We start from the raw sequence: 24979 nt of genomic DNA, 5'->3' as shown, positions 1-24979 counted from the left end.
TTCAAAAATAATTTTTCAACAAGAATGAAGGTCATGTGCACATTTAGCTATAGATCAGTGTTTCTCAAACTTTTTCATACCAAGGACCACTTAACCAATAAAAAAACACTCGCGGACCACCTAACTCCACAAATATCCAAAAACACATCGTTTTTTACAAATCGCCTGAAAATTGTACAAACAAGGCAACATGTGTGATGAAGGTGTTTATCTGGGTTATATCATGCAATCGAAAGTGAAACTTAAGCTCGCTCCATTTAACGAAATAAGTTGTTCAGGGACCTATACTCAGTTTTCTCTGCGCTAATTACTCAACCTGAATAACTCGACTGAAATAAAGAAACTGGTGTAATTCATGCACAACATTAATCTGTGAATAAATATATAAAAATGTGAATTTAACAAACAGTAACGTTAGAGGGCACAATGCGTTATTGCAGGGTCTAGTTTGGCAACTCAGAAGGAGCAGAAGAAGAATCCCTGCGCGCAGACTCCGTGCGCTCCGCCTGGGACTGACTGGGGGTTGGGTTGGCAATATATCCGGAAGACACCAACAAACCAGCATTTTGTTCCATGTTTGCCAAAAGCGGATAAGTAGGAGTTGTCTTTATAGTTGACTAGACGTTTTGACTTTAGCCTGTCTTCTTGTTTAGAGGTGTTTTATACCAAAGGCGCTTCAATGAGGAAACAGCGCAAGAAATAGGCAAAGTCCCGAGAGGCAAGAGCAACAGCTCCTCTTCACCGTTCATTACAGACTACAGAGGTGAAAAGAAAAGGCAACATTGGCCTCAAGCGTGGATACACCAGGTAAAATATGTCGTGTCTTTTAAGTAATTTGATATAAGTGATTAAGTATGTTGTCAAAGGGTTATCATGTGTTGCCTTTTTGGTTTGTTACTTCAAACGCCATCTCTGCATAGCCATCTTGCATTGCCACAATGGAAAATGTAAAGCTTTCCGTTAGTTGTCATTCTCATTTGAAAAAATCACCCCACAATTGTGATTTATGTTATTATTTATAGGGTTTCGTTTATTATTTATATCTACCGTTTTGGTTAAAGAATACCACTCTTTTCCTTCAATATTTTACTTATAATAAACTCTTTAAAGTGTCTTAAATCAAGAACAATTTACACAATGAAATGGTATTATTCCATTATTTCAAACAATAAGATTAATCATCCCTTATTGTATTGTATTTGTGATTAGTTTCTTGTCCTGATTTGTATTTAAACGCCTGTCATGACAAATGGAAAATATTTTGATAATCAAAGTGTTTTGAAAAATGTCATTATCTACTTAATATATTCTTTTTTTTTTAAATTCCCTGTCTAGGTCTATGAGACGGTGAATCATGAGACTAACAGGTCAGTTTTAGTTTTTGCATTTCTTTTTTATAAAAAAAAAGCCAATTCTAACTTTAAACTGTTTGATCGAGTTGTTTTCTTATGCACGTGGCCTCAACCGGTGTTTCCTGTTTCTCTGCAGGGCCCCTGAGAGCTGTGGCTGTGCTGCTCCTGGTGGGCCTCACCTGGCTGCTGGCAAACTCCTTATTCGGAGGGGAGAGCGGCTCATCCATGCGCAGTTTCTTCACTGGTATAAGAAGTTGTTCTGAAACAATTCAATGATTAATACAAATATTAGTTACAAACAATCTATCAAGCACTACTGGCTACTGCTCACTGGATGTAACAGCTTAATGTGAGGCTTTGTGGAGTTGCTCTGTTTTGAAGAATTGAACATTGAATTTATTTTGAATTTTTAACATTGCATTTAGCTCTGGGAAACAGTGATGGGCCTTTTTCATTTATTTTAGGTACAAATTGATATTAGCAACCTAAAGACAGGTTAGAAGGGTTTATCTATATATGAAATATACTCAGATCCAAGAAAGCCTTTTTTTGGAGATTTAAAATATTTCATTTGAGTGTGACATTTGTATTTATTTTGTGTTACAGGTGCAAGCGAGAAGCCAACAGCTGGTAAGTAAGAAAGCAGTTAATCACATTTAATGACTTTGACCCGTCAAGTATGATCATGATAATGTTTTTGAATTCTCCTTATCACCACTGACTAATGTTTCATATTTCTAGCTGAATCGCGCCCTCGGAAGTATAAATGTGGACTATCAGCCCCCTGTCCCGCAAAACATTTGGCGTTCCGCCTGGTGTCTGGTGCTGCCAACGTCATTGGGCCCAAGATCTGCTTGGAGGACAAGATGTGAGATTCCCTGCTTACCAGTGTCTTTCTGTCCATCTATGTCTTTGTCCCCCCTGCTGTCTGTCTTTTTCGTTCTTTTTGTTTGGTTTCACACTCTACCCTTTCTCTCTGTGCTTTCATAACCAGAGCTCCAGCCTGTCTGGGAGATGAATGCAAGTATTCTTTCAGTCTGGCCCCCTTTTCTTTGTTTTTGTCTCCAGTCCTGGTTCCTATTATATTTGTGGTTGTTTCTCAATTGTGTATTAGTGTGTACATTTATGTGTATGCGCTAGGCAAGGTATTATTCTCCTTTGGTCCTTTAGCCACTGTTTCAACCTTTCCTGTTTCTGTCTCACAGGTTAGTGAGCAGTGTGAAGAACAACGTTGGCAGAGGACTAAACATCGCTCTAGTTAATGGTAAGAGTGTCCTCATCCATCTTTTGAACTGACTATGTTGAGTTAATATTTGAAGCTTCTGTACAATTATTATAGCATTTAACTTGTGTCTTCTGCACCAGGGGTGACGGGAGAGCTCTTGGACACAAAGAGTTTTGATATGTGGGCAGGAGGTAATGAAAACCAGACATTAATGAAAACCAGACATTAATGAAAACCAGACATTAATGTAACGTTCATATTTCACATGTGGTACATATGGCTTGGCAATACCAAGCTATAAACCACAGTTCATGGCTCATCTGATTGATGTTTGTTCTCAGATATTTCGGACCTGTTGAAGTATCTTCGGCCTCTTCATGAAGGAACCCTCGTGTTTGTGGCTTCCTTTGATGATGCAGCTACAAAGTAAGAATCCATGTTGGCTCTCTGTTCCTATCTAACAGCTCTCTTGTTTTCCTCATGCACTGCAAAGTGAGTTTCATAGACAAAATTGTCAGCTGTAGCTTATGGATACTCCATGTTATTACTTGAAAATATTTTGATATATAAATGATTCGCATTGAATTGCTACAGAGAATATAATTGTTAACTCCACCACGGAGGTTATGTTGAAGGTTCCCTTTGATTGTTTAGTCTGTCAGCAGTGTTACAGAATAACTACTGCTCTTATATTCATCATGACACTTGATAAGAGGGGGTTGGAGGGGCCAAGGAAGAACCCATTACATTTGGGAAACATGGGGACATCCTACAAAACAGTAATGTGCATTTAGGAAATAGGTCTCTAAAACATTTGCTGGGAAAAGCAAAAGCTCAAATTGGCACCAAAGGAGGTCAGATGAGCAGTCACACATTTCTATTTGACAAAATGCCCTGTGGGTAATCATGTGCCCTTGTGTCAAGAATGTTATTTTTAATATTGCATTATGTCTGGTAAATGGGTTATTTGTGAACCCTAATTCATTTTGTGTTTATAAAATGAGCACGATCGTTGATCCCTCCGTTACTCTCAAAAAGCCTTGAGGTGTAAAAACATTTCAGTAGTTGAATTAGAAAGATTCAACTCCAAGGCTGTGTTCAAACCTCTATGGTTCAAACCATAGACTGTATATATAAACCCAAAAAGATCCCACTAAGCTTTTTGCTTAGATGAACAGCCACACCTCAGTCAACGGGATTATACGAGGTACCTATCTGTAGGAGCCATGAAACGTACATAGTAATGCATTGATTTTGATATACACATTTTGTTTTGTACTAGTTTCATATTTGGGCAATGGTTTATATTTGGGCAATGGTTTATATTTGTATAAGATATTTGTTTGATCGCAATGGGTTGGTTGCTTTGGGTCACATGGTTATGGGCGGTGTGTGTGGAAGAGAGGGTGACTCGGGGTCGTTGTACTTTTTGTTGACCGCAAGTTTAAGGATTGCTTTGATTATTATAACAATGTCTTTGTCTACGGAAAATAAGTTGATCCTCCCAGTTTTCATTAAACTACGTTATTATTCAACAGAGTTTTGATCTCAGCAAGTGCTTTTTGTAGCGTGTCATACAGTAGCAAACATGCCCGGCCTCAGCCTCTCAGCGACTTTGTTTGTTTCCTGCTGTCGCTATACTATCCGTGGTACCAACTAGTGTTGTCACGATACCAACATTTTGGTTTCGATACCGATACCAAGTCAAGAATTGCGATTCCGATTCTTTTTCGATACTTTTCTTAAAAAAAGGGAAACAGTCTTAAATGTAATTATTGTGCTTTATTTCACACCATAACCATAACACAAACTTTTAAACAATGAGAACAATAAATGACAATAATTCGTATTAAATAAAATTAAGCATCAAAACTACTTTTTTGTTTTATAAAATATAACATTTTATTTTATTAACATGTAATAGTACAGTAATATAAATAATTATTGACAAAATGTATATTGCAGATGTTAGCCACATTGAGTTAGCTAAAAAGATAGCCATATTAGACAGTTATCATTGCCATTAATTGCCTCGTCAAACTACGAAAACGTTCGTTTGTCACAAAATAAATTACACTTGTTTGACTTAGATTTCAGGGCATGGGCTTGAGCATGATGTGATTATGTTATCTATCACATTCGCTAACCTGTCTGTCTTTAAATTCTTTAAACAGCTCTGGATTCCGGTCGGCGGGTGCTTAGCCAAGTCTGATGTGTTGGCTCCCTTGGTTTGCAGGGATCTAAAACATGTCTGACAGACAGGCCTCGTGGTGTCCGTAGGCTTGCCCTCACTGTCAGAGATATAGCTCAAATACTTCCACATTTCGCTTCTGGCGTCTTTTTTGTCAACAAGCCGAGGCGCAGCGCAAGTTGCACTCCCTGTCGAGACGAAAGTCAAAAAGTAATATCTGTGAAAAACAGACTAATAAATAATGATGTGGTTTCATTTAGAGTATTATTATTATAGTATTGTTCAATACCAAGAGAGGGTATTCGTTTTATTTTGGACCAAGGCTACCTTTTATAAGTGAGCTGTATTGAAAAAATATGAATGCCGCTTCCGGTAACACGGCAACATAAGGGGCGTAGTTTGTGGTGGCCGGTCTCTTGTTCCCAAAGCCACGGAGGGAGAACCAGGCGACAGTGTGTGTGAGGCTCCGGAGACGCCGTTGGTATGTTTCTCCGGTGTTTATTGTGTTTATTGTGGTTTATTTACTTGATCTGTTGCCTCACTTTGCGAGAGTGCTGTTGCGCAATCGACTGCTTTTTACGCAGCGCGGTCTGCCTGTGCTCCGTTTGTTTGCTGTGTAATTACAGCGCAGGTGTTCAGATGAGGTTTTCTCTGGTGCTTGTCTCCAAGGAGAGAAACACTCTTATTAATTCATTTAAGTTAATGATGTGGTTTTAAAATAACAAGTTATCCTTTTAATTAAAACATGGTTTGTGTTGCTATTATTATTATTATTATTGAGAATGCAGTGAGGCCTGCAAAATATGTGTAATTTGTGTAGCATGTGTGCTAACATTTGTTTGTACTTTGTGTTTTGAAGGTTTTCAACCTGATGAATTCTTGGAGCTGTCTTAAATAAATATAGACAAAAAGAACAAAATCTGAGTTGTCCAAGCGTCCTCTGTTGCCCTCCAGCCTCTCAAGTCAGGCTAAAGCACTGGTACAGGCCAAAAACCTGAAGGACTTGACACTCCCACTTGCAGCCATGCTTCTCGTTTTCTCAAATGCTCTGGCAGCTAGCGCGTGGCCGAATGCACGAGAGAGGGGAGGGACTTAGAACGTGCTTGAGAGGGTAGGGACGCCAGGGACGGCTGCAGTGCAGGGAGTGGAAGCAGAGCGCTGAACACACACGGCTCTTATTAAAACAGCGCTTTCTCACCGGAGTACTTTTCCCCGTCATTCTTAAAGTACCGATACTAATGAAACGGAGGAATCGTACAGTTTTTAACGGCAGGGTATCGCGGTACCTTTCAAGTATCGGTACACCGTGCAACACTAGTACCAACATTAGATGGTGGTCAGCGTGCCAGGAGTTACTGCACAGATACAAAGCAATTTCCTGCTGTAATGGGGCTGTCACCAAAATGTGATTTAGTGGCTCAGTCTGTAAGGACAAGGCCTGAGTACAGAAGGGTTGCCGGTCCACGTCAGGATCGGACCAAAAAAATACGGAGTGTGGACTGATAGCTGGAGAAGTGCCAGTTCACCTCCTGGACACTGCCGAGGTGCCCTTGAGCAAGGCAGAACCAGCTCACTGGCTGCCCCCCCATGCTCTGCCACCTCTCCCATCTTTCTTGTGGTTCTGTTTGTGCATGTTCATGTATATCAACCCTATGTGTAATGTGTGTAAAACATCAGAGTTGAATAAGTAATTTCCCTGTTGGAGATTAATAAAGTATGTCTTCTTCTAATTTCTAAAAGAGAGGCAAACAAATCAATATCAGTTGAAGTGTAAGCTATATTTAGCACATTTTAAAAACGTTGGTCAGGCTACAGGCTGTTGTTTCTGTAACTGAAGCTGTTATCTTTGCTCTTGCCACACATTCAAAGACTATCTCATTCAACCCCCCTTTAAAACATCCAAACTTTTCTTTTAACCTTCTTCTTTATCTTCATTTGTCAGGATGAACGATGAGTCCCGGCGACTGTTTGAGGAGCTTGGGAGCACGGCAGTGAAGGAGCTGGCCTTCAGAGACAGCTGGGTTTTTGTTGGAGCCAAGGGCATTGAGAATAAGAGTCCGTTTGAGCAGGTACGTTACTATCAATGCTGAACAGAGGCTAAGTGTAGGAATCATCAGCTCCTTTTTGATGTAACGGTGTAAAATGTGTTATGTGTCATTGTATAAAGAACAATGCAAAATGACTCGCCAGACAACATTTATCAGGTTCTGTTACTCAGGTACAAGTGTGATACAGGCCATTCAATTAAATGCAGTACAACAGGAGGGGATATTCCCATGAACCAAGAGGGGATCCCCTTAATGGAAAATGTGACACCTTTTTAATATGGCTGTGATTCATTAGTGTTGATGGTACTGTAGAGACATTTAAGCAAATAATGTGTCAATGTGTGCTATAATGACAGACAAAGCTGAATACTCCCACTTGAGGATCCATTCCCTTTAGTTCTACAGAAAAGCAACATAGTATGCAGCTGTGAAATGTCTCTGTCAATACAGGACTGAGGAAATAACACATTTACAATTAACACTGATTTGAAAGCTGCATAAAGGGTAGCAAAAGTACTGTTAAAAACTAGTGGTAATGTACACTGTAGATACTATATATTGCAACAAGTCCAACACATGTTATATGGTAGTAATTATTTATTTGAACACACTTGTATATTTATTTAAACTTGTTTGGTGAATCCCAGTCTGTTTTGTTGACACGATTTCTGTTTGCCTATGGCTGTTCACATTAGCGAATGAAGAACACTAAGAGCAGCAACAAGTACGAAGGCTGGCCCGAGTCTCTGGAGATGGATGGCTGTATTCCTTTGCGACCACCTTTGGAAGGATAATCCCAACGAATACCCGCTCACATAAAGTAAAGTAACACCTGATGTGGCTGCAGTTGATCCAGATGATTGGAAAACACTGAAAGATTGAAACCATCCAAGATCAGGACCACAAACTGCATTTGTTTTCCCCTCTCGTGGCATATGCATGAGTTGACTGCAATGATTGTCTTGGGACTTGATATATTTAAAATTGCTGGAACTTGTTATAGAGGATTTGTGCATTACGCTTTGTGAGACACTTTTGAGCTGCAGTAATGTTGTAGAAACAAGTAAAAACTGTTAAGGGAAACTTGAAAGACCAAATGTTTGGTGACCAAAGGGTAATGGTGTTGAGTGGATGAAAACAGCTGGGGTAGGTCTTCCAAAGCCATTTGAAGGAAATGGACATATTTCCTCTGTCGGGTGTCAATATTCTGTGCAGGACATTTGATGCTCAGAAGGAAAAATACTTTTCACTAAGACCTTTTGGAGACCTAATCCCTACAAACACAGAAAACACATAAAAGAGGTACACTTGTAGTTTACATGTCCTACAAAGCACTAGGTCTGTAGGCAGATTTTATATTTAAATCTGTTAATATATATTCATCCTGTGATACATAATTCAGTGATATTGTTATTCCTTGTACTAACGGCCATTGTTTACTAAGGACTTGACACACTGCAGTTTATTCAGAAACATTTGGCCTACGTCAATTTTCATTGGTAAAACTATTTATTTTAATACTTTATTAGAAAACTGATTAATATTGTGGGTTCATCTTAACACGGCCCATGGTTTTAATGTTGTCTCAGGCCTGTCAGCATCTTCCAAGTGCTTTGTTTAAAGATTCAACCTATAATTATGAGTGATTATGTATGTCGTTTTTTTATGTTAAATGTATCCCCTTGGCATCTTGCAAGCCTAACAAGGAAGGAAATGTATAGTAATACATATTATTTTTTTGTATGGTTAGAAGTCCATTTTACACGCCTTTGTCTGAATTATGTTACCTCCAATTTTAAAGAGTTTTTCTAAAAAGCATCATATTATGTATCTATATTGTGACAGTAATGGTGATGAATAAAAGTGTCACAATATTCCATGTGTTTTCATTGCACCTGAATACAATTCACATACTTGAAGAAGTCCACCAGAGGTCGACAGAAGACAAAGTCTGACTGGGGTTACTCAGTTCATTACGCTCAAGGCATTTGCTTCTCGAAGCATATGGCCTGCTGATAAACACCGCGGACTGAATGTAGAACATTTCAGGTTTGACGGTTGGTTCATGGGCAGCACAGGGTCGTGTTGCACGTTGAATCTGTCGGTTGTAACATACTTCTGTCATTAAAACACGATTCATTTAATTGTTCTATTGAAATCATTGAAATCTGTTATGGGGCCTTCAAGTGTTGTTAAACAAATGGGGATTTTAAGCGGTGTATTTACGAACGAGTTCAGTGTTCTCAAGGACTGTGGGTTATATCGTGGTTATATCATGTTTAAAGGACGAGGTACCACGAGTTATATTAAGTGTCGAATAATGATGTAGTTTATTGCTAAGATTATCTTGATTTCTTTACTTTACTAAGATAACAAGATAACATGTATTTCCTTACATAATAGAATACTGCTAATTGCTTGTTCAGATTTAACAGCTACCCGTAACTCAAAAAGCAAAAGAAAACAAACAATTTAGAGTGTATCCATCCCGTGAAATTTTGTTAAAACGACTTGAAACCAATAATTGTATTTTGGGAGGATACTGAAACTATGGATCATTTATTTTTGTATGTATTAATTCTGAATATGTATGTCTTGATTTACATGACTGACTTTGTCAAAAATGTTCCTCTATTTATGGACTCAGCAAATAATGACTTTCTGATCAACAACATCCTTATTTTTGAGACATGCTTTATATACAAAATACAAGTAGGCCCAATCAAAGTAAAACATTGACTTACTGTAGTTATGTAATTACTTTATTTCTTATATTAAAGACATTCACCCTCTTTTTCGCCCTAAATTGACTTATATTTTTAATTATTGGAGTTCATTTGAAAACAACCTTGAGAAAATGATTGTAATTTAATTTATTTTACAACTTTAGAAATTACTTTACAACTTTATAGTCAGGTACTTTATATTCCAACATATCTCAATAAAGAAAACGTAACAAACAACCTAAAGAAATGTACATTAAATGTAAATGCATATTTCATGTTTTTACAACTAAAACAATATATGACACCAAAGGACACTACAACCAGGGCCGGTTCTTGGCATAGGCGACATAGGCGGTTGCCTAGGGCGCTGGCAGCTCTGGGAGGGAAAAAAACATTTTGACTGTTTGCGCTCATCCTAATTTTCGGCCTTGATGTAACAACATTCATAATTAAGTCAAGGTAACACCCTTTTCACCCCGGTTACACTTTTCATTTGCCCCGTACGATGGGCGCTAGAAAGTGGGGGGTGTTGGCTTATCAGGCGTCCGCAGCTCACAGCCAAAGTGGGTGTGGGATCGAGCGAGAGAGATAAATGCAATTTATGTAAACAAATATTTCCAAGGCACTCTTTTATAATTATTGGGGTAAACAGGTTTGAAATCATTTCAATGTATACTATAGGACAGTAAACCAAAAATATCGTTTAAAACTTGAGAGATACAAAAATATGCATAAATAAATGTTAACTAGGTAAAATAAGATATGAATGAACAACAAAAATAAAATAAGTTGCATTTATTTGCTATTGGCTATGGTAGGTTATTGGTTATGTTCACATACTTATTTGATTATTATTATTGATTGATTATATATTAGTAAACCAATCTTTTTCATATGGGTGTTTTACGGCCCGTACACACAGCGGCGTGCGTTGCAAGCTTCACCATTCACTTTGAATGGGGTGACGTCACTTTGCTGGCGTGGCTCGCTGCAAAAGTTGAGCAATGTTCAAGTTTTGAAGCCACGGCAGAAGCGTCAGCCAATCGAATCATATGACAGTACAAGCTCTAGACAATCAAACCGCTGCTTGTAAGTCAGGGGCGGGAGATTCATGGTTGGTTGAGTTTCAGACACGCCCGCCGGGAAGCTTCAACGCACGCCGCTGTGTGGACGGCCGTTAGAGTTGTACCGGCGTACCCCCTAGATCAGGTCTCTAGTAATGTGTGCTCTAATGGCGATATTCCACTGCAACGGGGTAGCCCCGTTTAAGCGTCCCTAAGCGTCCTCGCTCAGGCCTCGGGCTGCCTCGCTGGCCGTCCGAGGCCGTGGCGCATTTCCATTACAGTTTAGGACCTGGGGTATCAACGCAGTGTAGGCGGGGCGATCGGCTTTGTTTTTGTTCACATTTCGAGTTGTTCCGTCGAGCTCCCGCTGGATTTGATCATCCCCAATGAGATGTAGGAACGTCGTCACCTCCTCGGTCGACCACGGTGTGCTTTTCTTATTAGACGTAGCCATTTTTGTAGCTCATCCGTTTATAAAATGCTGTTTATAAAAATGCTGCAAGCTTGCTTCTAAATATATATGCGACGCTAGGGATGAACTCGCGCGCGATCTTGTGACGATTCTCTCTGACCAATCAGCAGTCGAGAGTGTTGACGTCACTAGTTCAGCCCTGGCCCTGGTCTGATAGAACCACGATTTTATGGGGCCGGAAAAAGAGGGAAAAAGTACCCGCTAGCTGGTACTAGGCTATATGGAAAGGCCACCAAAAACTGGCCTGGCCGCTTGAGGACGGTTAAGGACGCTTAAACGGGGCTACCCGCTGCAGTGGAAATGCGCCATAAGTGCACCAGATTGAAGCATGTTACTTTAAATGTTCAAACATTTCTTCCCGGGGGGGCATACACCTGGACCCCCCTAGAGGATGTGATGTCCTCACCCCAATTAAAACATGTTCATATAATACTGAATACATTTGAAGCCTTTTTGATGTATATGACCTATGTCAATACGTTTCTGTTTTTGTAGTGCATTGGTCTTTTGTAGAGATTTTTCATTTATTTTTTATATATTCTATTGTGTATTCCTTGGATACTTTTATTTGTTCGATTTTCTGGCGGGGGGGGGGGGGGGGCGCCAGCTAAAATCTCGCCTAGGGCAGCAAATTGGTTAGAACCGGCCCTGACTACAACACATGCACAATGCTTTCAACAATATCATGTAAACTTTACGTTTGCCCAGATGTACCCATTAAATCAGAAAAAAACATGAAATATCAAATAAATATATGATGTTAAGCACTTGAAATGTTAAACACTAAATGGGGTTATAGCAGGAGGGTTAAAGTGAGAAAAATAATAATGCTTAACAATATTTTTGTAATCACTGCTGTTAAATCTTATTAATTTTCTCTATATCTCTTATTTATTTTCTCGGTTTTTATTGTTTATTTTATTTTATTATTCACTTCATCCTATTGGTCTAATGTTACAATCATCAATGTTTGCGTGGCTGCTGTGCTGAAACTGAAGTTTACGAGGAGCATGTGAATGCAGCATTAGAGTCTCAGAAGCCGTGGAAATAACCCATGATTGAACCGCGCAGCAGCAGCAGCGCCCTCTTGTGGCGGAGTGATCTCAGCGTGTGCTCAGTCTCAGGATGATGAGGAGCAAGTGAGAACAGGCAGCAGCAGCAGCAGCAGCAGCGCGCTCACTACACACGCGAACCTGCTGAAGGCCGCTGGAGTCGCGCGTTGTAAATTATGTACATAAGTTACTGATATTATTCGGGTGCACATGAATGGCCAGGCGCACAACTCGGAGCCGTTTAAACGAATAACGAGTGGTAAAGATCCATAAAGCAACACCGGCCAACATCGTCTGAATCGGTACACCAAGTGCTCACCGCCTGCTCCCAGACCGAGGCTCGACGACTCCGCCGGGGACTGACCAAGCCGACCGCACCGCAACAACGCGTACAAAATGTGAACAGAATAAAAGACGGACTTCTTTTTCTAAAGCTTTTTTTTGTAAATGTATTTTTTCAGTGGTTGTAAATCATATTTTGTAGGCAGAAAGCCCAGTGTAAAGTCGTGTAATTAGTAAAAAGCTACAGGAATAATAAGAAATCCTAGCTACCGGTGCTCAATAGCTCGTTTTTTAAATAAATATATCCCTGGACCGACGAGCTACCATGGTACATTCGGGTGAGTGATGTTTGTTGTTATTTTAATTTACAATGCATGTAGTAATACTCGTTATTTTACTGTGGCTCCCCAGTAAGGCGTTATTTTGTATGCTTGTTCATGATAGCGTGTTAGGTATTTATCCTCTCATGTGGCTGCTTTTTGTTCTGTATCTAATTATGCTGTGTGTTTTTAAAACACTGAAGTCAAGTGCAGACCTGCAGGCAAACTCCCCTGTCAGGCCCTCAGACTCCCTCAGACTGCACATGTTTATCTCATTGCAATAATGATCAGAGACATTATTGCTCGGAGGTTTTGGGGATGTTTGATTTGTGGTGCGTGAGACATCTCTACTGTCTTGTATGGTGACTGTACTTTGTGCCTGGCATGGCGTTTCTAAAAAGTCAGCTGAGCTACCAGCTAGCCAATAGATGCACTTCATGGTTGCTTGCACATCCAGGCATCACTGTGTCATAGACTATATACTGTAGCATATAAATAACATACATTTTATTGCATTTTGCTTCAGGAATACTGCATGACCCGTTGCATGATGGGTTCTTTGCTCAGAGGATTTTTGTCAGATAATCACTAAAAATCCCCATGCCAACTACCCCTGTTTCTATTTAACAAGTAATATAATATACAAATTGTTATGTTATCTATAAATGATGTATATCATCAAGCATTCCCTCCTAAAACACTGTTAGTCCCACTGGGAGTGATAGTGGTGTGTTCAAACTACTATGTAGGATGCTTCCGGTCTTTAGGAAGGCTGACAGCTGTTAAATATCTTCAACTCTTTGCTGATATTTGACTATTGCATCATCCATTACCGTTTGTAGAGCATTTGCAAAGAGGCTCAGTTCTTGATATGACCTCCAGCAGTAGTAAGCTACTTTAGTAACATGTAATCCTTATTCATCATTGGCTGATTAAGTAGCCGTTCTCTCACCTGGATTAGAGGAGTCCTTTGGTGTGGGATGTGCTCGCTGAGGGGAATAAAAGAGAACAAAAATGGGGGTTAGATAACACGTATCCCCCTGTCTCTCTCCCCCAGTGAACAGTGCTCTGTGTGTGCTACCTACACTCTCCCATGCTTGACCTGGATTGGACAAAAGTCCTTCTTGTGTTTCAGCCTTGAGTTTCCCCAAATGGGAAGAGAACAATAGTTGTGTGTTTGATTCTAGTGCTCCATCTTTGGAGGTTTTTCATCCGATTTCAGAATGCCACCTAAAGTTAGAAGACACACAGTGAAGCAACTTGTGATGAAGAAACTCGTGCAATACATGAGTAGGAGGCGCAGTCCGAGCAGTTCATTTGCATGATCTTTTCCTGTACAATTGCACATACACTGTCCTGGATTTAGAATTTAATGGGTGATTTTTAAGCTCTGTTCATTAAGGCATTATAGCTAATGGGTTCATATTGTCTTCTCTCTGTCTGTCTATTTCAAATGGCGCTTGTTCTGAACATTGCTACTAATTGTTCTCGTGCCACACATGTTAAAGGTCACCTATTATGAAAAATCCACTTTTTCATGTCTCTTATACATAAACATGTGTCCTCTCTGCGTAAAGAGATTCTGAAAGTTTCAGGAACAAAGATTCGCTCTCTTTTTGTCCTGATCCTTTTCTATAAAAACCTGTCTGAAAATGAGCTGATCAGACTTTGGCCACTTTATGATGTCATAACGTTTTTTGGCTTGAGTAACCATTAGCCAATCACCAACCAAGGTACCCCCGCCCACCTTATCTCCTGAATCTCCTCCTAGAGCACCATTGTGTTCTTTTGAACCAAATGTCTCTCAGAGGGGCCGTGGGGAGGGGCTCCTTATTTTCATCTAAAGTAAAAGACAGAGAATCAGCACTTTTGAAACAGGGCTGAAACAGAGGGGATTATGGGATGCTACAATGATCTGTTCGGTATTTGGAGCCAAACACTCCAGAGACATGTTTTGTATATATCTGAGGCCTGTTATATATTGAAGATAAACAGTATAATAGGGGACCTGTAAGCTTGAGCCCACCAGGCTCCTGTTTCCAACGTGACGGCGGCAGCTCTTTGAAGGTTTACACCTGCGTCTTTACAGTAAAGTATCCTGGAGTGACTCTGTGCCAGAAGTCTTGCCTGTTAGACACGGCCTCGCTGGACAAACGTGCTGTTTGTTGTTTTACCTGCCGCTGCGGTCAACAGCTGAGCTGCAGAGATCAGATGCAGACCTGTGATCTTCAGAACAGTTGCTGCTTGACATAAAGCCCATTTGAAGTTTGGCTGGAGCCCTCAGACCTTGAGCTACTTCTGCCTTGTTTCCCCACATCACTCCGCCTCCATCCCCTCTTTAGATCCCCTTGAGATTAAACCTGAAAGAAGAGTGGATTCAAGTGTAGCATTAAATAGGCTTACATGTGTGTTATAGGCAGTTAACATGACTGAGGGGTGCCCCATTACTAAAGCAACAACATCTCAATGTAAGTCCTGCCTAGCATAATAAAGCTCACTCAGTCAAGTTTCCCAAAGGGTGATAATATGCAAACTATTGCAGCTGGCAGTTGATTAACTGAAAAACTGCTACACTTGCTGAAAATGTACACTCATATAACTTTATACGAAATACAACTATACTTATTTTGGATCTTGCAATCAGACGATTGCAATTCAACTCATTATATGTCATTTACATATGGAAAAGCTAAGACTTATAATATATGTAATGTACTGAATTGGCTCACAAAAAACGTTGCTTGATCTTAGGCAGCTGCGGCTGTTACTCAAATAAAGTAATACATTACACACTACTAGTTGCCTTACTTTACTAAATTACTCACTGCTTAAAGTAATTAGTTACTTACATAACTTTTGGACTACCCTGTAACATCACCTGAGATGCACCATAAATCAAAAGGCATAACAACATAAAGTTAAACCTAATTTATGCCCAGATCAGCACAAATCCTTAATCTAATAAGGACAATACTGCAGCAAGAGTAACTGAACAGGTTCATATAATCAGTCTCTCTGCACCCGCTCTCGTTGTGACACTGGACATGCCAACGGAAACTATTCCTATGCTAATGTAATCACCTCATGTTTTCAACCTTTTCCATTCACTAAAGCATTCCTCCTCTCTTCTCCTCTCCTTTCCTTCCATCTCCTCTTTTCCTCTCCTCCTCTCCTAATCTCCTTTCCTTTCCTGTCCTGTCCTCTCTTCTCCTCTCCTCTCCTTTCCTTTCCCCTCCCCTCTCCTTTCCTTTCCTTTCCCCTCTCCTCTCCTCCTCTCCTCCTCTCCTCCTCCTCTCCTCCTCTCCTCCTCTCCTCTCCTCCTCTCCACAACTGTAGCTTTTGTCGGTGCAAAATGTTTAGCTATAGTCACTGCTTTCATTCACACAAACAGTGGCACATATTTTATCAGGCAAAATCCCCCCAGCCCACTTTTTGTCTGTGCCGCCCCCCTCTCTTTATCTCTCTCTTGTTCTCTTTCACACACACATTTTTCCCACCCCTTCTACTCGCCGGCCCCCCCGCTCCATCTCTCCTTCCCTCTCTCTGTTTGAAACTCTGCTGTCCGCCTGCTCCCACCAACTACAATCCCTTCCTGTCCCCCTCGCCACCTTTTATTCACTCTTTTCATCTACACGTCCCCCTCAATTGCTAAAACCGCACTGTCTATGCACACGCGCACACACACACACACACACACACACACACACACACACACACACACACACACACACACACACACACACACACACACACACACACACACACACACACACACACACACACACACACACACACACACACACACACACACACACACAGAATCCCCTGGCTCTTCCTTTGTCTGCCCGCCTAATTTTTCAGCGCGGTTTGGTTCCAGGGGATTAATGTGTGTATCTCCATGAAGTAAGGGATACAAAAAGTGCACATAGGGTTGCAAAGATTTGTTGTGTGTTTTAAGTTATAGATTGTGTAGGCGATTCTGCATGTGCACTTCAGTTTGTCTTGTGTGCACACTTTAGAGTGTATGTATTAATATAGGGCCTGTTTTTGCCTCCTCGTCTCACAACTTTGAGCACAGAACGAAAAGTTCTAGCGAAAGCAAACGTGGCTTTCAGCGGGTTGTGAGAATAGAATAGAAATCACATCTTTCATAAAGCAAAGGTGATTTTCTCTGCACATTTCTCAATCCGTGAGGCATCTGCAGGTGTTCTGCTCATGTAAGAGGCTCTCAGACGGCTGGAGGGCATGCAGTGTGCAGCATGTCAGATGTGCAGTTCTCATGTCCCCACAGCTCTGCTAGAAATATGAACAGATGACGATTCAGACATGTTAACTTGCTGTGCAATCATTTTGCTGCCGAGGTCACAGTTTACACTGCGATTTGGGGTTTGTTATCTTCAACTTTGATATACAACAACGCTTGGTCATTTCCCTGCTGTCAGGAAATTCCTTTCGGCATTCTTTCATTGAAAGGGGACATGGGGTTTGGGTGCGAGAGAGGGTTTGCTTTTGATGTTTGTGTGTTTTTGTCTGTGAATAAAAGATAGAAAGAGTGTGGACAGAGAGAGAAAGAGAGAGGGAAATGCAAAGTGTGTTCTACCCTGCTGGTGTGTGCCTGAAATGTGTATCTGCCTATGGGTGTGAGAGACAGTGATGGGGTTGAACGTGTTTGATGTACTGTGATGATAACTCTGTCCGGTATGTGCTGGCTTTCATGGGAACTCCTTGCCCTGGGGAAATGGCCAATAAGCTCCTGTTTAAAGGGCCACTTCCCTCTCTTTATCGCCTGTTGTTTCCCACATCCTGTTAGCCTCTACCTTTCTACCCTCACTGTACTACAGTATGTCCCCACTGGTAGTTTGGATAGTTGATCCTTAATTAACTGTTTAATCATTTAATTACACATTGGCTGACTCAATCGTCTCTAATGGAAGGAGATCTTTATCGTGTTTTGTTGTTTTTACAAAAAACTGTGGAAATTCAATATTAGGAATAACCTTTTGGATGAGTGTACCATGTCTTGTTTACAATAATGAAATATAAGCGCAATTAGAAGAAATAAATATTACTAATCAATTCATATCAAACTAGTAAGGCATTAAGAGAGCAGGAGCTCAGCCAAAGCTGTTAAAAAAAGTAAAAAAAATAATGAATATATCTGCCCACTGTTTTGGCAAAGCTCCAAATGTAGTGTGTTCCTACTTGTTACACGTCATCACCAAATTTCGTCAAAATCGAAATAAAATATATGTAACATGCAGACAAACGAAGCAATAAACCGTACGTCCACACACATGCATGCATGCATACAGACAGTGCATACATTACATAACATACAAACACTTAATGACAGACAGTACATGACATATACAGACAGAGACTCCTTTAGTTTTGGTTAGATGTGTTTCACCTCAAACATAAATATTTTTGTTTCAGTTTGTTATTGGGTGTGGAGTTTGACGTGTTAGTCATGTGCACGATAATGATTTTTCTCTGGAAGTGTCTGCGTCTGGGGAATGCTGCTGAACTGGAATTCTCCTCCAGCCGCCTCTTAGCAGTTTGTCTGATATCAGCCCGTTGTGTTTTTAATTTGAGTGACAGCCAGGAGCATTGCACGTCAGACTCATTTGCAAAGAGCCTAGACAACAGGCCTGACGTGACGTGTAATGGCCGCCTTTTTAAAAAGAGATAAAAGCCTCAGCGAGCCGCTCGACGAGCCCCCAGTGGTCACTGTGGGCTTTGCTCATTAAAATTAGACTTGCTGCTGGCACTTTGGTGGAGCCTGTCTGGCAGCGACGAACACATTTCAGGGGACAGGATAGACATGTGTGGTCCTCGTGGGTAGCTCCATACCTCAGAGTGCTGTAACCCAAGCCATAGCAATGGCCCTTGAACGTCCCACGTGCTCAGTTGTAAAATAATATGTGTTGAGTTGTAAACTAATATGCAAAGTGAGTTAATACCCTGAACCAGACTGCACTTCTTCCTTTCCATTGACTGCATCATTACTCTCCAAGGACAGCCGCATTCCTCCACTTCAGCTTCTGTTGTTGGTAGCATTAGCATGCTCTCCTCCTGTCATATCAGCTAGCTGCTTAATCTTAAATAGTGACGTAAGGCTTTGTTGCCCTCCGTTATTAGTAGACTGACCCCGTCTCTAGAAGTTGGCACCAGGGTGACTTTAGGCTGGCAGGTGTCTTAATTAAACAGCTCCAATCCATTGAGAGATCATTGGCTGCCAGAGTGCAAATGAGCTATCATACCCAGATGGAGAGTGAGCAATTAAGATAAAGTTGTCATCGGAAAGACACAATCCCATAATGTGAATGAGTAACAGGATTGCAGGGATTTTGGCATGTAAGAGGACGCCTGCTTCAGATTCATATCACACTACGGGACAATTTCAAACGGTCTTTTATCACCCTCTCTGAATGGGTGACTGGCTATGCACTGAGTAACACTGTTGCCTGTGCTGATGATAATCACAATCATAGTTGTGGATATGTATGAGCCCTTTGTTGCAGATGTGTGGTAGTCACTTCACGCCGACAATCCCTCTGTGTATGAATTATTCACATTCAACCGGCCCATAGTTCATCATCCATATTTAATGTTTGGAATCGCATACTCCTAACGGCAGCAGCTTTCTGTCCACTAATGGAGCCATTGAACACAAGTTAAGTCACAAGACGCTGATTAGCGTGCACTTTGCCATTGATGAAGTGTAATTGTTGACCAGGCGAGCTAGATAGTCTTTGAGGGCTCTTTTAATGTCAAAGTTTAGCCCATAGCAGAGATGAAGCTTTTCTGGTGGTTGCTTTCCTTTCACAGGTTTTGGGAAATCCCTATACGGGTACAAGCTGTGCTGCCAGACTTCACTACAGAGTTTGAATGAACATTGCCCAATGAATTACCTCAGATCACTTTGGCAAGCAGCTGTGGAAAATTCCATTTAAAGACATTTGTACTTCATATTACTGGAAACATCCGCACCAATCATTGAAACCTACTCACATTATGTTTCCTTTAATGTTCGCAGTATTTGGATGTGAGCCTAATTGCTCAAAATGCATTAGCAGAAGTTTTGCAGGCAATCAGCACTTCATATTCTCAAGGGTAATACCATGCCTCTGTATGTATTACCAGTTGTTTGCTTTACAAGAAAGAGCTGTTGAGTCAGTGACAACTCTTAGTGGAATTTAAAGCATTTTAAATCCATCCACTCCAGTTTACACACACTTTTAGACATTCCTACTAAGCTGTAAAGAATTCCTGTAAGCTCACGTCTTAAATGTTGGTTCGTCTTGTTCCTGAAAAATAAAGGGGACCCACTGAATTCTGCTATCTTAATGTATCTCATCTCACAAAAATGTACAGTATCTTAGTTGCATTTTCTTAAGATAGTTAAATATGGCAACATCATCACACTGATTCAAAAACTAATGCAATGTTTCTTTGTGTTTTGCAGGGTTTACTTGAAGGTATTCACTCAAAAACAGCATCGTTTCCAAAAAGCTTGAGGAAAAAGTCCCAGTTTAGTGTGTGTTTCTAACAGTGGATATAAAGAAAATGTAGGACATGGTGAGGAGGAAAGAGAAGACGGAAACTGTTCTCTCACAGCTGTGGGCTCACGTTCATGTTTCATCTGTAAATCAACGTATTAAAGGAGACAAGCAGGCAGACAGGAGGAGAAGTGGGAGGGGGTCACCAGTCTGACCACGGACGGCCTCCAATCACCTGCAGCACTGGAAGAACTGCCTGACAGTCGAGAAGGGTGAGTGGGTGACCCCAGAAAGAGAGAGAGACGGGGACTGACGGTGGAGCAAAGATTTGGAGGAGGTGGAGGAGGAGTGGGAAAGGCCATTCTCCATGGCTACTGACCCAGGAGAGCCCACAGGCACCGAGGACTCCTCGGGGAAACCTGATGGGCAGAAGGAGGAGGACACAAAGCAGGAGGGCAAGGCCGACCAACAGAGGGAGAGGACACACAGCACCCCCGCCGACTTCCCCTCCTCCAGCACTCAGGAGAGGAAAGCAACAGGAGGAGAGGGAGGAGGAGGAGGAGGAGGAGGAGGAGGAGGAGGAGGAGGAGGAGGAGGAGGAGGAGGAGGGGGGGAAGCCAGTAAGGAGGGCGAGGAGAACCCAGTCAGACAGATTTCGTTCTCCATGCCATCCTTATCAGCCGACATTGGCCAGAAACGATTGAGGCGGGAGAAGCGCTTCTTCAGAAAGAGTGTGGAGATTTGTGAGGAGGACGATGAGGTGGAGAGACCCCCCGAGGCGCCCCACAGCGCCCCCCACCTGGAGCTGCGCACCTCAGACTCCATCTTCACCAGCAGTTCCCAGCAGCAAGGGGCTGCCTCCTCCTGTGCTGCCATCGGCAACGACCCGTCCTGCCCCAGCTCCAGCCAGGAGCCGGGCAAGGATGAATCCTCCTCCACACTCGCCCAGAGGGGGAAGGAGAGAGACCGTGAGCTGGAGGAAGAGGCAGAGATGAAGGCTGTGGCCACCTCTCCTGGAGGCAGGTTCCTCAAGTTTGACATTGAACTGGGCAGAGGAGCCTTCAAAACAGTGTATAAAGGCCTGGACACGGAGACCTGGGTGGAGGTGGCTTGGTGTGAACTCCAGGTAAGAGCAACTGTTATCTTTTATTTTCAAATATTGAAAATGCATTATTTTAAATTCTGCATTAGCACGCACAATTCCCTTAAACATACATACAATCCATCCACTAGTAAGTAAAACTTTATTTATATAGCACCCTTCTCCACACGAATGTACAAAGTGCTTTACATACAGTACACAATACACAATACAACTATAACATGTAAAATAAAAGGCATAAAACACAGCAAGTAAAATATAGGATAAAACAGCAATGAAAAACAGCTACAAACTCACCTCCTCCGACGCCCCAAAAGCCTGTCGGAAAAGGTGAGTCTTTAGCTGCCCCTTAAAGATCTCGACTGAGACAGAGGCTAAAGAATAGAGAGTGTGTAAACAGTCCTGAGAAGTAAGTGGAAAAACTGTATGTCATCAATTTATTCAAATGAATGATCTTTTGAGAAATGTAAGCACAACAACGTTGCTCTTTTCAGGTCAATTATATTGTATTTGTCTCTGGAAATCTCGGTGGTTGTCTGCTTGCTATTCGTAATGTGAGGCTACAGTTGACTGGAGACGGGGTGAGAAGCAGGAGCATGGCTGGTAGTAAAGTGACAGCACACAGCCAGAGTGGAGACTCTGCCTTTTCTGGGGCTGTTATGAATAATAGAGTCATTGGCTGCCAGCGCTCCTTGTTGTGATAGAGTATCGTACTCAAAACCTCATCTTCTGCTATAGCAGGGGTGGCCAACCAGTCAGAGGTTAAGAGCCACATTTTTTCTATGTTACTGCAAAGAGCCACATCAAACACACAGGCACTGATACCGCTTGTTTCCGTTTTTTTGTTTTCTGGAGACAAGATTTCAACCACGTCACTGATGCATTTTTGTGGCATTGGGATATATATTTTTTAAATCCTCTGGAGCAGAGAGAGGAGCTGTGGATTATTGTTATTGATTAATGCATCAGTGTTTCTTAGGGTCAAAAACACTAAATTCACAACTTAAAATGAAAGCGTTTAGTTTATATATATATAAAAGAGCACATGTTCAATGTGAAAAGTGACAGTAGTTATAGATTATTTGCAATTTGGTGCTATATATATTTAAAAAAAAAAATTATATATATTTTTTAAACACCTTGAATTTCAGGGGGGGGGGCGGGGCTCCGTTGGCGGGGCGCAGCGCCCCTCCAAAACAATGGTAGGGGAAACACTGGATAGTGTTTAATCAACGATAGGTTTCCCCCCCTCAAAGGTGATTGGTTCACTGCATCGCAGGTATTATTGTGATTGGCTCTTGGGCCACATCAAAATTAGACTTGCTGTCATCCTCTCATACTGACACCTGACACCACACATACACACGTAGGGAGAGCCGGGACGAAAGTAACGGAGCGATTTTATCCGAGCCCAAACAACTTTGACCGGCCAAATTACGTTAATACTTAACAGACCTACTAAATATCAGGTTTAACTGTCAGGAGTAGCTAGCTAGTGTTGTCACGATACCAACATTTTGGTTTCGATACCAAGTCAAGAATTGCGATTCCGATTATTTTTCGATACTTTTCTTAAAAAACAGTCTTAAATGTAATTATTGTGCTTTATTTCACACCAGAACCATAACCATAACACAAACTTTTAAACAATGAGAACAATAAATTAAATAAATGACAAGATTTCCTATTAAATACAATTAATACATTTCTTACAGACAGGCCTCGTGGTGTCCGTAGGCTTGCCCTCACTGTCAGAGATATCGCTCAAATACTTCCAAATTTCGCTTCTGGCGTCTTTTTTGTCAACAAGCCGAGGCGCAGCGGCAGCTGCACTCCCACTTGCAGCCATGCTTCTCGTTTTCTCACATGCTCTGGCAGCTAGCGCGTGCACGAGAGAGGGGAGGGACTTAGAGCGTGCTTGAGAGGGGAGGGACTGCAGGCACGGCTGCAGTGCAGGGAGTGGAAGCAGAGCGCTGAACACACACGGCTCTTATTAAAACGGCGCTTTCTCACCGGAGTACTTTCCCCCGTCATTCTTAAAGTACCGATACTAATGAAACGGAGGAATCGTAATGTTTTTAACGACAGGGTATCGCGGTATACCTTTCAAGTATCGGTACACCGTGCAACACTAGTCAGGAGTCAGTGTCTCTCCCCCAAACTCACACATATACAATTCGATATGAACTGAAGAGCCGCATGAAACTAGGCAAAGAGCCGCATGCGGCTCGAGAGCCGCGGGTTGGCCACCCCTGTGCTATAGCTTGGATTGTATTACATTATTTGTGAAACTTAAAGGAAATGTTCATTTTTCGCATTGCATACATTTGTTTGAGATGAAGTGCTTTAAATCCGGAAAGGGAGTGTTCTCCACTCTTGAGAACAAAACAGCTTGAGTGCTGAAAAAGTTCTTACTTTTTGAAATTGCTTTTTGTAGAAGCACATTTTTTCATTAATCAAGCAGTCCAGTTTGAATGTCAAGCGTTCTTATTATAAAGTGTATTGTCCAAATGATGTCGCTACTAGGCTAGTTTACCAAGCACTATGGAGCTGGGGCTAAAGTACATGTCCCAGTCCACTCTTGTCTATTGTGTAACATAATGAGGTCTGAAATGGAAAGAGTCATGTGAAAGGGAAGCTCTGAATGAGATGCATTTTGTGAACACAGAGCAAATATGAACAATGTATCAAATGAACACCAAACATTGCTGTAAGAAACTCTTTGTCATGCATTGACAATGGCAGCGGGAGGAAAATAATGAACATGGTGAATGTCTAACACCAGAGCTCTGTCAGAGTCTTAGCAGAATGTAGTCGACTGTATTTATTATGATGAGAAGTAATGGGGGACATTGTATGATGGTGGAAATCCAACATGCTGTGGGAGACGCACTTGTGGAGGACAGAAGAAATGCATCCCTCTGAGTCTTGGCCTCACAATAGAGAGCAGTGTTATGATAAGCCATCTGATTTGACTGATAGCTTTGTACAAGAAAAGTCAGTCATGTGTTTTGTTTGGAGCTAATTCCAAATCATGAGCCTTTACTAATCCTTAAGATCAAGCTCTGTCTGTTGGCTGGCAAGCAGCAGACCGGCCCCCCCATCACCTTTTCTGGTTTTTACTCCTAAAATCAGCTTCACAGGAAATTGGACTCTTGTGTATCTCATACTGCCACAGCTCCTTTTAATTCACATTGAAATACTTGATGTGGGATTTTTTTCAGGAGAAAAAGTTGCCTGTTTCACCTTTTTAACGGTCACCTGTTATGCAATATCCACTTGTTCATGTCTTTTATACATAAACATGTGTCCCCTCTGTGTAAGGAGATTCTGAAAGTTTCAGGAAAAAAGATTTGGTCTCTTTTTGTCCTGATCCATTTATATAAAAACCTGTCTGAAAATGAGCTGATCAGATTTTGGCCACTTTATGATGTCATAAAAAATGTTTGGTTTGTGTAACCTTTAGCCAATAACCAACAAAGGTACCCCCCCACCTTATCTCCTGAATCTCCTCCTAGAGCCCCTTTGTGTTCTTTTTAACCAAATGTCTCTCAGAGGGGCGTGGGGAGGGGCTCCTTATTTTCATCTAAAGTAACAGACAGAGAATCAGCACTTTTGAAACAGGGCTGAAACAGAGGGGATT

The 24979-nt window shown here is 41.5% G+C and overlaps 2 protein-coding genes across 3 annotated transcripts in view; both read left to right on the top strand.

Moving 5' to 3' along the window:
• The first annotated feature begins 477 nt into the window (after window positions 1-477).
• Window positions 478-8690, top strand: fam3a (FAM3 metabolism regulating signaling molecule A). 2 transcript variants are annotated; one of them, XM_034209443.1, is made up of 10 exons: window positions 478-807; window positions 1336-1367; window positions 1489-1596; window positions 1959-1982; window positions 2094-2220; window positions 2558-2616; window positions 2718-2768; window positions 2919-3003; window positions 6711-6837; window positions 7521-8690. In XM_034209443.1, the coding sequence occupies exons 2-10, from the start codon at window positions 1355-1357 to the stop codon at window positions 7608-7610; spliced, it is 684 nt and encodes a 227-aa protein (XP_034065334.1). In that variant the 5' UTR covers window positions 478-807; window positions 1336-1354; the 3' UTR covers window positions 7611-8690. The 2 variants fall into 2 exon arrangements, with proteins under 2 accessions (XP_034065334.1, XP_034065333.1); XM_034209442.1 differs by having other exon boundaries at window positions 7512-8690.
• Window positions 8691-12214: 3524 nt separating this feature from the next.
• The window catches only part of si:dkey-151g10.3 (serine/threonine-protein kinase WNK3), a 43551-nt gene continuing 30786 nt past the window's right edge, over window positions 12215-24979 (top strand). The window contains exons 1-2 of the mRNA XM_034209514.1: window positions 12215-12750; window positions 20201-21360. Coding sequence (XP_034065405.1) covers window positions 20602-21360 — 759 coding nt within the window. The 5' untranslated portion in view covers window positions 12215-12750; window positions 20201-20601. The remainder of the gene's footprint in view (window positions 12751-20200; window positions 21361-24979) is intronic.

The sequence above is a fragment of the Gymnodraco acuticeps genome, unplaced genomic scaffold, assembly GCF_902827175.1.
Source record: "Gymnodraco acuticeps unplaced genomic scaffold, fGymAcu1.1, whole genome shotgun sequence".
In the NCBI taxonomy this organism is placed as follows: Eukaryota; Metazoa; Chordata; class Actinopteri; order Perciformes; family Bathydraconidae; genus Gymnodraco; species Gymnodraco acuticeps.
This window is presented reverse-complemented; position numbering and strand designations above follow the sequence as displayed.